The sequence below is a fragment of the Neltuma alba genome, unplaced genomic scaffold (genome assembly GCF_004799145.2).
Source record: "Neltuma alba isolate B1F8T4 unplaced genomic scaffold, ASM479914v2 tig00011067_pilon, whole genome shotgun sequence".
Classification (NCBI taxonomy): domain Eukaryota; kingdom Viridiplantae; phylum Streptophyta; class Magnoliopsida; order Fabales; family Fabaceae; genus Neltuma; species Neltuma alba.
Window position 1 is genome coordinate 378,814 of NW_021635810.1, and position 15,811 is coordinate 394,624.

Genomic DNA, 15,811 nt, shown 5'->3' on the forward strand with positions numbered 1-15,811 from the left:
ATTAGTTTATCAAAGAAAATAATAAATATAATATTTTAAAGTAATTTATTTAATTTTTTTTTTTTTTAAATTAGTTAACTACATTTTATATTAAAAATAAGAGATACTACTTGGGTGCAAGTAATAAATCTTGTATCCTAGAAGGGAAATACTTCATCTTGGATAAAAGGATTCAGAGGCTGGGAAAACAACATGATAAAGAAAGAGTGTGTTGACTATGATGGGAGAAAGATGGATGGACTTGAAAGTGACAAATTGATGAAGAGAAAATGTGGCATTTGGTAAGACACAGAAAAATAAAATTAACAAATGTTTATGGGAGGTGATGAATTTTATTATTTTTCTGTCAGGTCATGTATATTTTTTCCTCTAAGTAAACTTTATGGTATCTAATGTCCGTTGATACAAGCCTCGTTGTTAAAATTGCATTTTAAAACTAACTTCACTGGCCTCACTAATGGATGTTATTGGTGTGGTGTCAGATATCTTTTTTTGACAATTTTATCTTATTTTTGCACCCAATTAAATTTTATGTTGCAGTGCTTCTTATGATAGATTTTGTTTCTAAATTTATACCTACCCAATCATAAAACAGATTAGAGCTAATAATCTAGTCTCCGCTGGACGTGAACTCTCCAAAACCTTCACAGGTGGCTTTCAAAAAATAAAAAAAAGGGCTCTCCAAAACCTAATCGTTGGCCGCCGGCGAGAACCTGAAGGAGTCCTCAAGCAGTGTGGGGTTTTACCATTACGTCTGGGGTTTTAGGTAATCTCATCTTTCTTATAAAAAGCCATTGATAAAAGCTTATTGGAAATCAATGGGTCTGGTTCTAGCCCTCCATTGGCCGCCGCCGAGAATGCTTCACTTGCAGAAAAACTGAGCCTCTATCGATCGCCTTTGGACACTGCAAGATGGCTCGCCGGAGCCAGAAAAGTCCTAGAAAGGAGCACCTTGGCGGGTCCCCTAATCATCAAGGGGCAGAGCCGCAACCCACCGAAGTCAATGCCCAGAGGCCTCAGCGACTCTATCCTGAAATGGAGTCAACAGTTCCGGAAGACCCAGAAACTAAAAGGGAGGAGCAGAAAATGGTCAAGAAAATTGAAGGCGAGCAAAAGAATGAACCCCATCAATTTTGCAATGAACCAGATTCAATATCCTCGAAGGAGACGATAACGAAAAGAGTGAACGACTTGGATTCTAAGCACCACGAGTTATGCCCTAAATTAGACCCATTATCCTCCAAAGACTCAAACCAAGTACTGCTACCTGAACCTGGGCCAGTTGTTTTGAAGAACGAAACCAGTGGACTTTCCGCTGAACCAGACTCAACAACCCCAAGGAAGAAGAAGAGGAAGAAGGGGAAAAGATTGTCCACGACTGAAGGGGCAGAAACAAACGACGTGCGCTATGACTGTGAGTTAATCCCTAATTTGGACCCATTACCCCAAAAAGACTCAGACCCTGCACTGCTACCTGAACCAGAGCCCGTTGCAGAAAGGAACGAAACTAATCAATTTTGCACTGAACCAGAGTCGGCAACCCCAAGGAAAAAGAAGAGGAGGAAGAAAAGCTTGCCCACCACTGAAGGGGCAGAAACAAACGACGTGCCCCCCAAGCACTGTGAGTTAATCCCTCATTTGGACCCATTACCCCCAAAAGACTCAGGCCCTGTACTGCTACCTGAACCAGAGCCAGTTGCAGAAAAGATCGAAACTAAGCAACTTTGCACTGAACCAGAGTCAGCAACCCCAAGGAAGACGAAGAGGAAGGGGAAGAGGAAGAACTTGTCCAAAAGTGATGCAACTGAGACAAGTCACGTGGATCCCGGGCACCTTAAGTTATGCCCTAATTTGGATCCATTACCTCCAAAGAACACGGACGCTGTACTGCTTCCGGAACCAGATCCAGTTGCAGAAAAGAATGAAACTAATCAACTTTGCACCGAACCAGAGTCAGCAACCCCAACGATTACAAAGAGGAAGAAGAAGAGGAAGAGGAAAAGCTTGTCCAAGAGTGAAGGGACTGAAACTTATCACGTGGATTCCGGGCACCTTGAGTTATGCCTTAATTTGGACCCATTACCCCCAAAGGACTCGGACACTGTACTGCTTCCTGAACCAGAATCATTTGCTGAAAAGAACGAAACCAATCTGCTTTGCACTGAACCAGACTCAGCAGCTCCAAAGAAGACTAAGAGGAAGAAGAAGAAGAGGAAAAGCTTGCCCAAGAGTGAAGGGACTGAAACAAATCATGTGAATTCCGGGCACATTGGTTTATGTCCTAATTTGGACCCGTTTCCCCCAAAGGACCCGCCCTCTGTACTGCTGCCTGAACCAGAGCCATTTGCTGAAGAGAAAGAAACCAATCAACTTTGCACTAAACCAGACTCAACACCCCTTAAATTTAAAGGGGCAGGAATAAAAGACATGGATACTGAGAACCCTGAGTTATTCCCTAAGTTAGACCCATTACCCCACAAAGATTCTGATCCTCTACTGCTCCAGGAATCAAAGCCAGCACCACTGAAACAAGCAGAGCAGAAGAAGAAGAAGAAGAACAAAAAGAAGAAGAAGAAAAATAAGGGTGAGCTAAAAGGTGAAGGGGTCAAATCAAATAGGCCCAATGAAAAACATTCTCAACGATGTCATAAAGCGAAGCCGAAAACACCAGAAAAACGGAATCAGAAAAAGAGAAAGAGACAGGTGACGAATGAAAACCATGAGTCTTCTGTTCGGTCAATGTTGATTGACGAGTACAACTTAAGAAGTAGAGGAGCACACAGTAGTGAAGCAGAGCCTGGACCCTATGTCCCCAAATGGCCCTTAAAAGACTATGAACATTATGAGGTATTAAAATACAAAAATGTTCGTGGATTTATTTTCAGTCATCAATGAATTTTAAGTTCTGGCATCGGAGTAGTTAGAATTCTTTTATCGTGTCTAAAGAATGGACTTTTGTTCTTTAAGATTGATATAAGTAGAATCAGCCTACTGCTCTTAAATTGTGACTTAATCTTTCTAGAGATGTTTGGAGTGTGGACAAATTTGTCAAAGAGACCAGAAATGTCGAGGGCGGAGACATCGCAAGAGTTACGAGGAAATTTGCTTTTTTTGTGGTACAGTTGGGCACCCACTTGGGAGATGTCCAATATCTCCAGGTATATTGGAAGTTTTATGCTTATTTGTTAATGTGAAAACTTATCAAAATGTTATGCTATTGACTGATTGTTTTTAATTTAGTTTTTTTGTTGTGTCAGCTGTAGGTGTCAGGTGTGGTTAAGATTTGCTAGATAGTCTGTGCTTAAGATCATATATGATTTAGATGGGAAAGAGGGGGGGAGCGAAAGGAAGAGAATCAGAGATTTGTTTTGTTTTGTTTTTTGTTTTTTGTTTTTTTTTTTCTTTTACTTTTTTTTGGGTGGGGGTACAAAGGAGAAGAGAGAACATGAGAAACGAAATTCAATTCTTATTCCATACAATCCTTACACACGCCAATGACGTTGACCCCTTATTCCCCTTTATAGACGCTGATCAATTAATTATCCTAACTACCCAACTAACTACCTGTTATCACAATTACAATTATTTATCAATTGCCAACACGATCCATTCTTAACAATGTTGGCAAATGGTGTTGTGAGCCAATGTGAGTTCTAATGTATTTTGTTATTTATTTTGGTGGATCAGTACTGATTTTGAATAATCCTCTGAAGTTAATATCTTCTTGTAATGATTAGAGTTTAGAAGCTGTAACAAAATACGCTTCCCTGGATCTGGATTTGCTTGCCTGGAACTTGTTTAAGAGGGATGGCTTTGTCAAGTTATCTAGTCTGTAATTGTGCAGTGCTATTGTGATAACTTTATTCCACTGAAACTGGTTGATACATATGGAAGGAGACACTCCTCCACATTTTGCTCCATATTATTTCTGGCACTTGATTGATCAGTTCCCCCCGAGTTAATTTCAGCATTGTTTTCCCGCTGGTGAATGTGTTCAGTGTTGGTTGGGTCAGGTTCAGTCATTTCATGTTTGTTTGAAGAGTTTTTGGATCTGTCTGATGAGTTTTCCGGCCTGGTATGTGTAGTTTCTGGTATTTCAGGTCTGGTGTGTGTTTTTTCAGTTCTGGTAGGTGTAGTTTCTGGTGTGTTTTCAGGTATTTCAGGTCCAGTATGTGTGGTTTCAAGACTGTTTTCAGATATATTGCTGTTAGGAGTCTGAATTAGCCATTTTTCGGCTCCATAACCCTTCCCCTAAATGAGTAATTTAGGGTATGAGGCGTCGCCTTCATAGAAAGCTACATTGTTGGAGATGTGAAGTTTCTTGGTTATGGGACAATAGCAGTTATAGCCTTTTTGAGTTGATAGGTTTCAAGATGTCTTTGGATAGGTGAGATGTAATTGAGAGTTTTAGAAGGCATCTCCGTAGAATAAGCTTGGAACATTTCTTTCCATCATGATGGCTTGAGTCACTTCTAGCAAGTGTCTATTGTTTCTTTCAGCCGCCTGGTTTTGTTGGGAATTGTAAACACATGAAGTTTGATGGTGAATTCCCTGATGCTCAAGGAGTTCTCTGAAAGATTAACTCATGTGTTCACATGCATTATCGCTTCTAAGAACTTTAATAGAGGTCTGAAATTGATTCTTAACAAAATCTATGAAATTTTTTAAAGGTTTCAAAAACTTCTTATTTCTCTTGGTAAGTAAACTCATGTTAACCTTGTGTGGTCATCAATGAAAGTACAAACCATCTAGTGTTGGAAGGGGTTTTAGTTTTGGCTGGTCCTAAATATCACTATGAATTAGAGTAAAAGGTGAAGTTGATAAGTAGCTTTTGTTTGTTTTGCAAATTGGCATATATCATAATGAAAAGGAGTAGAGTTTTTATTCAATAAATTGGGTAACAGATGCTTCGTATGGTTAAAACTTGGGTTGGCCTAATCTTTGATGCTACAATAAAATATCTTTATTTGGAGAGTTGGAGCTAATCATAGCTTTCATGCTATCTTCTCATTCCCTTGAAATAGTAGAGCCCAACCTACTCCTTAGCTGTGCCAAGTTTCCTCCCCAAGATCAAATCCTGAATTACACATCGATCATCATAAAATAGACTAGACATTTCTGTTTTTTAGTTAGTTTGCTAACAGAAATCAAAATGCATGTGAGTTCAGGCACACATATCATATTCTTGAAAGCGGGCTCATTCTCATTTGGGTCTAATCCTTAGACAATCCTAATTCTATTATGTTGTTTATGCTCTCTTTATTAGGATTATATTCAGCCTTTTATTTAGGGATTTCAAATAAGAATGTTTCCAAATTTGCTTCTGATTTATTTTGCTGTATTTATTGCGAGAGATTATATGCGATTTCGTTGCACTCTCCCATATGTATCGTCTTCTACAGTGGAATAACGTACAGCTTTTGTGTTAAAAAAATAACACATTATTTCACCAAAAGAAAAAAAAAATTATGAATTATTAATTGATTAGATAACTCAATTGTCCCAATGCCACACGCAGGAGTTTGCTAAGAGAAATTAAAATGCATATGAGTTCATGACAATACTTGAGAGTTTTAAATAAACTTTTGTTACTAGTCATATGGTCAGCGGTGCCTGAGTCAACAGTCCAAACATCATCACTAGTTTCCATAGAATTAAGGGCGATTTTAGAGTTACTTGACTTCACCAAATTCACATTGGGTGTGTTGGTCTGTTTTTCAAGCATTCGGAGTAGGAGTTGCCGCTCTTCTTTGCTTAGGCTGTCTCTCACTTCTTCTTTGCTTTCTACATGGGAACCCTTTCTGGTTGGTTGTTCTTTTGGTTTGGGGCCTTTCCATGCAATTTCCAGCATATGTCTCTGGTGTGCCCTTTCTTGTTGCAATGGTTGCACCATCTTTCATTCTTTTGGCTGGTTTGTTCTGAAGAGTAGGGTCCTTTCTTGGCTAGGGCAGAAACCTTGGACAGATGCTCCTATTTACATGGAGTGATCCTGAAGTTTAGAGGGTATTCCTTGTAGTGGAACAAAGTCAGGAAAAATCTTAGAAAGGACAGAGTGCTTGATTGCTGGAATATGTTCTTGAAGATGAAGTACTCCTCTCTTTTCCACTATTTCTCTCATCTTGCAAAGGGGGAAGCCCCTTTGGCTCTTCAAAAATGTTAGGAAAGTCTTCTAGAGCTTGCTGCACCTCATTAGGGATCTCCTCTGCCACTTCTTGGACTGAAAAACACTGTTGCAACTTTTGCTTCTGAGGTTGCAGCAAGTGAATCAAAAACATTTGCTGCTCTTGATCCTTCTTACACCCAATCTTCTTTTGTGGCACTATCATCATTGAGTTAGGAGGGGTAGCTTGTGATTTTCAAAGCTGTCCATTATACCAAAAGTGCACGGCAAGTGTTTCATATTCCCAAAGAGCACTTTTGATAGTCTTGAGCCACTATAAGCCCAAAATTATGTTATAGGTGTGTACCTCTATGATTTTCAAGTCACACATGAAGTCCATGCCTTCCATACGCCAACTAAAGCATGCCAAATTCCATGTACGTTCAATTTCCTTCCTCCTACAACCTGAACAAAAGAATAATCAGTACTACTTTCCGTCCAACCCAATTTTAAAGCAAGATCAAGATCTAGGAAATCATGGGGACTCCCATTATCAATTAAGACTTGAATACTTCTCTTGCCCACAAAACCTTGGATTCTCATTGCTTTAGTGTTGTCAACTCCATTGATTGCATGAAGAGATATGAGTGGTGTGGAGTCCTCTTTTTCCTCAGGTTTTGTCTCTTCATGGTTTTAATCACTTCTTCAAGATCAATAAAATATAGCTGCATCTTTTGTCTTTGGGGGCATTTAAGATCTTTAGAGAATTTTTCATGACAGTAGAAGCATAAATTCTTTGCCTTATGATCTGCCTATTCTTTAGCTTAGAGAATGTTGGAGTTTTTATTGAAGATCTTGGAAGCCTCGTTGGCATTCCTGGGTCTAGTGATTGTGAGTTTATCTTTTTTCTAATTATTGCCATTAGTCAACACATTCTTGTAGGGGGTTGAGGTGGCCAGAGTGATAAACGATGCAGAGGACAAAGGTGTCGCATACTTCGCTCCCCTATCCACTAATTTCTTTTCTTTAATTCTGTCATTAGTGATTTCCTCTTTTGGGCTAAGCTTTTAGCCTCTCGTAGGGTGCGGGGCTGAAACATTCTAACAAGCTTGGAGATTTCTTCTCTACGTAGTGATAAGCATGCATCTTGAAGAGCAGAGGTTGAATTCAGTGTTGAACTTGTATAAAATCCCTAGTTGTCGCAAGCGAAGCAAGTCGCCCATGGGAGATTCATATGTAGGTTTGAAGCAATCCTTAAGTTTGGCAATGTAATCCTCCCATCTTGGCAAGATTTCATGCCATCTATGCTCGTGAGAAAGGTGCCAACGAAATGCCTCCTCATCAAGATGAAGACTCTCCATATTGACTTTCGCATCTTTTGGGGTTTTGTCTTGCTCAAAATAGTGCTCGCACCTTAGGATCCACACTATATGTCTTGCTTGGTAAATTTCGGGAATTCCATGGGTGTAAATTGCATCTGCTAAGGTCACGCCACCTCATGGTTTCTTCGTTCTTGATTCTAATTCAGGATTATGGGCTGTTCGTGATTGTCATTAGGGGTCGTCATGATCGCTTGAATATCTTCAACATGTTGAGCCAAAAGTTGAAGCTGATTCGTGACGCCATGCATGATTTCTTGCAACATCACGACAGAGCCCAGTTGACCTTTGATGAGTTGCATGCATTCGTCCATGGCTTTGGTGTTAACCATCTATGGTGTCTTAGGCATGGAGGTTTGGAATTGCAGTGGGTAGACGAAGAACCTGGCTCTAGATACCACTTGTGATGGAGAAGAAGAGGAAAGAGAGAGAAGAGGAGAGAAGAACAAAGAGGATTGAGAGGGAATAGAGAAATCGAAATTGAATTTCATTCACTGAATAGAAAACACATAACAAGTACAAATGATTGGGATGTCTCCTATTTATACGCTAGGCTCCTACAAGCCTAATGGGTAGTCTAGCGAACAAAATATTAACAGAACAAATATTAACGGCTGTAAACTAACCAACTTTTTCTTATATTTATAACATAACATATTCTTTTATCCTTGAATCGCCAGTAAAACTAGGACTTTAATTTTTGTTATTAGGAGAGAGGAAGTTGTGTTGTTTTCGGTTTTCCCATGCCCATATCATCATTGGTGACTACTTTCTTTTGTTTGTGGTTGAGCTGACACTTTTCACGCTTGAAGCATGAACACTAGCTCTCTTCTTTTGGCAGTCTTAGCATCAAACAATCACATGAATATCTTTCATGCTGCACAAAGGAAGCTGTGTCGGTGCTGTGAGGGTTCTTTTATTTCTGCATTTTTTCTATTATGAGAATTCATGTCTTGCTAGTGAGAGATTCAGCTGAAAAATTTCCCTCAGGCAGGGATAGCAAAGCCCTGTTGAGTTCATTCTCTCTTGATTTCTCCACCACTGTTTTCATTTCTTTTACACAATGAGCTAGCACCATCGACTCATCCAACTGTTTGATGTACATACTGCAAATGTCAGCCTGATCTCTTTCTTGGCTTCACATTTCAAGGCTCCCTGGAGAAACTCTCCAGAGGCAGACTTTAAGGGAACCAATAATAGTTCAACTTGGACCAAAATTTCTGGCTTTGATTGTTTGCGTGGTCAATGACTTGTGAGTTTGCATGTCCCTATTTTTTCCTGCTTGCCTGACCGGTGTTTCTTTCTTCTTCAACGGTCACCCCTCCATTGTGACCGCATCTCGTTTTGGATTCCCAAATTTTCTTAGTTCCCTTACATCACGATTAAGGCTGTATATACATCCCTCCATTTTGTATTAACTGTTCCTCAACCGCTATAATTATGATACTGATTGTAAGGCCCTTGGTAAATTCCTGCATACACATGTAATACCAAAAGGAAAGCAGCGGATGAGGAAACTTGTGCCCTGTGTTCATCATTTGAAAGGTAACACCGTGGAAGTTTCTAAAATTTGCGTTAAGTGGCTAATCTCAGTCAGTGTCAGCCCCCAATACAATCCCCAAAGGAAAACAGGATCCAAAATACAAAGAGTAATGAAAAACAAGTTGCTAGCTTTTGAGAGGTCTGTCCTCTCCTAATTTATTGTCCAAAAAAGTGACCTCAATTCCGGATCTGAGATCTGTGATAACATTGCAGACTACCTCAACGACTCTTTCTATTGGCGGCACAAATCTGACTTGTCTACTTCCTCATCCTTTGCCATTCAAAGTATAAACCTCGTTGCGTCTCTCAAGTCTGATGGTATTATCTTTATCCTGATAATTACTTCCTTATGGGGATTGTCTGTGGGTTTCAGGCAAAGTTGGAGGCTAATCTTGGATATCCCATTATAAATCAGTCTATGAACACCGTGTTACAATAAATTGTTGAGATCTGGATAATTTGGTGTTAAAATTCATTTGTCTATCTTTTCTCATCACTGTGGGATTAGAAGTGGTTTTGGTGAACCTATATGGTGAGAGCATGATACTTGTTCTTTGTTACCTTCCACTGAGCCATGGCATTCTAGACATCACACATCATGCCTTTTATATGTGCAAAGGTGGTGAAGGGATCCACCAAATGGGGAATCCTTGTGGATCTCCTGGGTTAAATTAGTTTTCCTTTATATAGAAGGCACCCCTTTCAATTAGTATCCTTCTTGGGTAGGCTGATTGATAATCAACTTGTTGATTATAAGTTGGACAACTGAGTTTCTGATTCAATTTTCTTCTCTCAATAATCGAAAAGATCTTACTGACAAAGTGAATAAGCATGAAACTACATTGTTCTTCTTTTGCTTTATAGTGAATCTGTAACTGTATTCTTTATTCTCTGATCTTTTCTATTGTTGTATTACAGCCTGTTAATTATGAAACTCTTCCACTTGCATAGCTCTTAGAGAAAGTGTTTGCTAAAATAAGGAATAGGCAGCTGTTACATTGTTAGATAATTAGAATTTATAGTTGGTAATGTGTTAGTTCTGTTAGGAAATCCTATTTGTATCCCTATCAGTATAAATAAAGGATATATGGAGCAAAGATTTGTGCTGATATGAACAAATTTGTGCTACGTTTTCTCTTGCAATTTATACTCTCTCTCCTAATATTGTTTAATTTTTTAAAAGAAAATAATAGTCCTTTTGTTATATTTGAAACTGTCAAAATTTGAAAATTCTCATTTTGTTTCTTGTCTAGTAGTGCTTCTATTATTGAGGCATTTTCCTCATATATTTATTTGTGTTCTTATGATTCAAAATTGTTTCATTGACATTGCAGGAGCAAAATGTGCTAATGGCATAATTATGTTGGATGATTATGTAAGGAAGAAATGCAGTGAAAAGCCCCGAAGCACCTATCCAAAGGTGTTATATATTATTTTAATGACAGAATTCTAATATTTTTGCTTCTGGATTTTGGGGAGTTTTTGGTGGCTTTTTAAAATCATGTCTCGTTTGATTCATCAGTCGCTTCATAACAATATTTCTGATTTCCCGATACTGATATTTATCTTACAAAATGCATTATAGGTAGCTCCTGCTGTGCAAACCTATGCATCGAACTTTACACGTAAGTACTTGAAAGAAGAGCTGATTATTTCTTCTTCTTCTCTCTCTGTTTCTTTTTCCTTTTTGGCTTATTTTGTTTTGTTTCCATTCTCATTCGCGTGTTTATTAGCTACTAAAATCATTTCAATGCATCCATTTCCTGTCATCAGACTTCCTGCCGAGTAACATCCAACCATATCCTGCTCCATTTGTCAGGCCAATGTATGCTCCTTTTGTAGTTTGGAGAAATTAGAACAACTGTACCTGCACCAAAAGTAGGTAAGTTTTGTTCTGCAATACTGTATCCTGGTTTTGAACTTCCCAATTTTGAAGGTGCTGAAATGTAATCTCCGGAGTACATTTTTTTTTAAAAGGTGGGGGTCATGCATGTTTGTGCATGAGCCTTCTGCTTCAATATAAACATCCATAAAGATGTTAAGTTCTTCAAGACAAGTTGTTCCGAGAAAACCATTACACCTTGTGGCTTTTCTTGTTGAAATGATTGGATAGTCCTTTAAACTGACAAATTTTCTGAACTATCTGTGCAATACCGGATGTCTTTGTTACTCCTCCAAAGAAGCAGAATTTTTTGTTTTTTTTTTGGGAAAAAAATTAATACTAGGATATATGACAAAACATTAGAACACACACCAACATAGCAACGATAAAACAAGGTTCAAAGCTTCCAAAACAAGGCTTGCGAACTCTGCAAGACAGATTCTTCAAGCAATAGGATGCGGCTTGATGAAGAAATTAGTCATTTAACACAAGATGCCCATTTAGATATTCCCATGACTTGTTGAAGAAACTCCAAGAATGCATAGGGTATCAGCAACTATTGATGTTGGGACTTCAACTTTATTAGCATGATACGAACTGGAAAGTAGACATACAAAACCATAGACAAACACAATACTGCGAGCAAAGAAACATATAGCTCGAGTTGATGGTGGACCCTCAAGAAGTTGCCTTCGTTTTGAGGGTTTGCTCATGGCTGGGTATCTTCATGGTGCAGCATGTGCGAGGTTTCTTAGGCACAAACCCTGACAAAGCCCAACTCTGAACCAAGCTGTGATGTGCCGAACAATGAAGGATCCTCGTGATACTGTTTGACACATCCTAAGAAAAATAATTTGAAACTTTATGGCAGGTTCATGATACTTGCTGCAGGATCTGTAGTTATGTTCTTTTTGATTTTAAATATAAGAGCTAGTTGGGAGTCGCTTATAATTGGAAATAATAGTATATTGAACATTAATGGCTTTTTTAAATGATCTTTTTTTGTGGCCTTAGTTATCTAGTTTCATGATTTACTTTAAAAAAAAAAGAAGGAAAAATTAATCTTTTGGTCCCTGAATTTTTACCTCGGCTATGACTTAGTCCCTTAACTTCTAACTCGGTTGAAACTCGGTCTCTAATTTTGTTGCTATAATAAATTAATTCATGTCATAAACAAGTGGCCTTGAGTCATCACCCAATGGCCCTGTACATGCTGAGATGGCTTTCAAGTAAGTTTTGCGTTCATAAGCCGCGATCCTCCCTTGTTTCCTACTCCTCATTTTCTTTCTTCTCAAAATTATCCATAAGGCGAATGTATTGTTTACAGTACATATGCGGTGAAAAATTAATCAAAATTAAAGTGTGGGTGGGGGGTGTAATTAAATTTATGAATGGAGAGGCTATATAGACAGTAGATGTGGTGGGTTTAACATGACACGGAAAAAGATTTATAATAAGATAATGTTATTCTTCACAAAATCTAAGTATCCCACCAAGAACCGATACAATAACAATGAAAGCCAGGGGAAAAGCGAAGCTGAAGCTCATGCAAATAAAAAGAACATGCTAAACTGTACAAACACAGTTCTATCTTTTTATTGGTGAGGAACCAAAGAAAAGAAAAATCTGTTCCTTCAATTCAAGCACAACTTCTTCCATTTTGATTTTGATTGATTTGCGTGGGTGTGTGTAATTTTATACTGCATATATACTGTAAATTACACCTTGGCCTTACGAATGATTCGCAGAAGGAAAATGAGAATGAAGTAGGGGAGGGTTGTGACTGGTGAATGCCGAGCTTATTTGGAAGCCATGTTAGCACGTACAGGGTGATTGGGTGATGACTCGACGTGAGTTGTATATGACATGGATTAATTTATTAAATAGGAAAAAAATTAGAGAATGAGTTTCAACCGAGTTAGAAGTTAAAAGACTGAGTCATAATTGAGTTAAAAGTTTAAGAACCAAAAGATTAATTTTCCTAATAAAAAACTATAGTCATTTGGTCCACCCCGGCCTCCTTTTTTTTTTGGGGGGGGGGAGAGGTACCAATCTTGGGTGCTTCCTATTTTTGTGTCAGGCAACTGTGATAACCTACATAGAAGCATTTATATCTATGCTTCCACATTATTCTATATATCATGGTTTAAAGTTTTTCTTAATTATTGAAATCAGATACTTCAATTTTTTTTATTTTATTACCTTCCCCCCTCCCCCACTTTTCATTTTTTTCTTTTGATTTTGAAATCCTGCTAGATATTTGTCTCATTTGGAACTTTTCCTCCTCCTGACGAGTTGAAAATTTGGCATGGTATAAGGAGATTAATGACGTGTTAGGACCCAAAATTATGAAATGTCAATTAGTCACTTGCCCTCCCTTCCTCTACTATAATAGCACATTTTACTGAATCTTGTGACTAATAAATGTGTTTACCTTGAAAATACCTTTAGCAAACCAAAACAAAAAACAAAAAAAGGAATCCTATTAATTGGATGGTGTCTCTGGCCACTGCAAGCCCTAACAATATGGAATTTGGATAAGTTTAGATTGATGATGATGGTGATGATCCTTGTCATTATCCCATATAGAGAGGGTTTGGTGGATTAATTAGGGCTACAAGGGGGGCGTATATTGCTTCGGCTTCCATGTGATTTCGACATGGATAGAATCACGAGCGTCTTCATGGTATTGGAGCTCAGGTCCGTGACTCATAATAAACTCAGTTTGGCACATATAATGCCCTCTATGGCGGCGCGATGGCTCAGAGTCGCCTGAAGGAGGCACGTCAACTACAGGCACGACATGGAAGTGAAAAGGAAGGGGTAGTGGTGATAAGGTCCGAATTAAAAGGAGGACCACTGAGTTAGGGTGTATTTGGATTAACGGTGGAGAAGTAACTTTTTTTTTCAATCTAATTTTTACAGAAGTCAGATTAGATAAAAGTAACTTTTTTAAGTTTCTTATATAAATCCGTTTCAGTGACAGAAGTCAGATTGTAAAAATGTGATTTCAAACACATCTCAAATCAAAAAAGCTCTTTTTATCAGTAGAGAAGTTAGTTTGAAGGTCCAGATGTGATTCCAAACACACCCTTAGACGAGAAATTCTTAGAAACAATTGAGAGTGCCATCTCATACATGTTCCATGTTCTGACCACTAAAATTATACTAAATTAAATAAAATTCTCCTACTCATTTCTTTTTAACAAGCATAGGTATCATTTAATTAGGGATATCTTAAGATGTTATTGGCACTAAATGTGAATATTTTTTTTTGACCAAAAATTGAATTTTAGCTTGTTATGTTTTGAGAGATTGTGCCTTTTCATGAGGACGAGATTGTGCCTTTTCAATGGACCCTACCCTGTTGTCTATGTGTCATTATTTTAACTTAACTGAGCGGCTGCAATTTTCTTGGCTGGAGCAAGGATGAGATGGTTGGCGGAAAAAAAAAGGAAGAAGAGTGAGGATGAGGTGGTATGCAAGATATTTTCTTTGTGGTTTCCGTTAATGACCCTTGCGCCATGCTGCATCAAAGGAGACACGCGAGAAGGTCATGAGAGGTGTACGCTCACTGTATATCAGGAATCTCTCGTCTTTCCTTCCCGTCCTCTTCTCTCTGTTTTTTTTTTAGCCATTCGATTAATATTTTAAAGGTTCAGATTTTAAATTTTTTAAAACTATTATTAAAATATTAAATTATAAAAATAAATAAATAATAAATTACAAATTATATTAAAATTTAATTCTAACAGTTTGCAAATGCAGTAAATGTTTTTAAAATTTTTTTATAAGTAGTTTATAAAAAAATTAAAATCTGAACTGTTGAAATATGTTAATCTAATAGTTAGAAAAAGGAAGAGAAAAAAGAGAATAGGAAGGGAAGAGGAGAGGTTCCGAATGACACTATATATAACATGTCTCGTTACATTTCGGAGGATCAAAACGTGGTTTCGATCATGTTTGTGTGGCTTCCAAACATGGAATCGGGATTTGGCTAAATTACGCAATTCTCTGAAGGTAACTCCAAAAATTGAGTTATACAATTTGAAATATGATTTATTTACTAGTAATTGTTACTTAATACTGCCTCCGGTCCCTAATTTAATTTTTACAAAATATAATATTTGTTTGGAAAAATTAATCTTTTGGTCATTTAATTTTTAATGTAGTTATGATTCGATCCTTTAATTATAAATTATTGGGACTCCTCAGTCCATAATCTTTATTCATTTCCCGACTTCCAAATAAGGTCAACGTGGTTGGAAAATTTTTGCTCAATCAGGTCGTTGGAGAGAAATGTTGAGGATGGTTATGTGATGATTCAACGTGAGTTATATAGGATAAGGATTAATTGATTAAATGAGAAAATATTAGGACTAAGTTTAAGCAGAGTCAAAAAAAATTTTCATGAATTGAGTCATAACGAGATATAATTGAAGAATTGAATCATAATTAATTTAAAAGTTAAGTAACCATAAAATTAATTTTCTTTATTTGTTTTGCTCATTAAAATATTTTATTTGCTTACTTGTTAATAATTATTGTATATTTTTTTGCCAACATTATTGTATAATATGTGAATACATCATGTAATTAGGAGTAGATGAAATTGTCTTTCTTTTAAATAAAAAAAGTTAAGTTATTAAATCGTCTTCAACAAATTATATGATAAATTTCATTATTTAAAAATTGAAGAAAAAAGTTAACACATTTAGGAAAAATTAATCTATAAGCCCATATAATTTATCTTAATTTTGAATCAAGTAATGTAGTTTTTTAAACAAAAATTTTCTAATTTATTGTTTGAATTGAGCTTTTATAAATTGATTAATTATATAAATTTATCCTTCAGTATAACATCCGTTGACTTTAATTTAAAAGATTTGATGAATTTTATCCATTTTT

General features: G+C 37.2%; 1 protein-coding gene across 2 annotated transcripts; it reads left to right on the plus strand.

The window, feature by feature from the left end:
* Nucleotides 1-768: 768 nt before the first annotated feature.
* Nucleotides 769-13,074, plus strand: LOC114761053 (proteoglycan 4). 2 transcript variants are annotated; one of them, XM_028950364.1, is made up of 6 exons: nt 769-2,847; nt 3,023-3,158; nt 10,356-10,441; nt 10,607-10,646; nt 10,795-10,903; nt 12,652-13,074. In XM_028950364.1, exons 1-5 carry the CDS (start codon nt 913-915, stop codon nt 10,875-10,877), a joined length of 2,280 nt encoding a protein of 759 aa, XP_028806197.1. In that variant the 5' UTR covers nt 769-912; the 3' UTR covers nt 10,878-10,903; nt 12,652-13,074. The 2 variants fall into 2 exon arrangements, with proteins under 2 accessions (XP_028806197.1, XP_028806196.1); XM_028950363.1 differs by lacking the exon at nt 12,652-13,074 and having other exon boundaries at nt 770-2,847; nt 10,795-11,200.
* Nucleotides 13,075-15,811: the final 2,737 nt, after the last annotated feature.

Excerpts from the sequence above, each read along its gene's own strand:
- LOC114761053 (XM_028950364.1), top strand. The coding sequence starts at position 913 with ATGGCTCGCCGGAGCCAGAAAAGTCCTAGAAAGGAGCACCTTGGCGGG. Across the intron at positions 2,848-3,022 it reads AAGACTATGAACATTATGAG|AGATGTTTGGAGTGTGGACA; the intron begins GTATTAAAATAC and ends TAATCTTTCTAG. Across the intron at positions 10,442-10,606 it reads CCCGAAGCACCTATCCAAAG|GTAGCTCCTGCTGTGCAAAC; the intron begins GTGTTATATATT and ends AATGCATTATAG.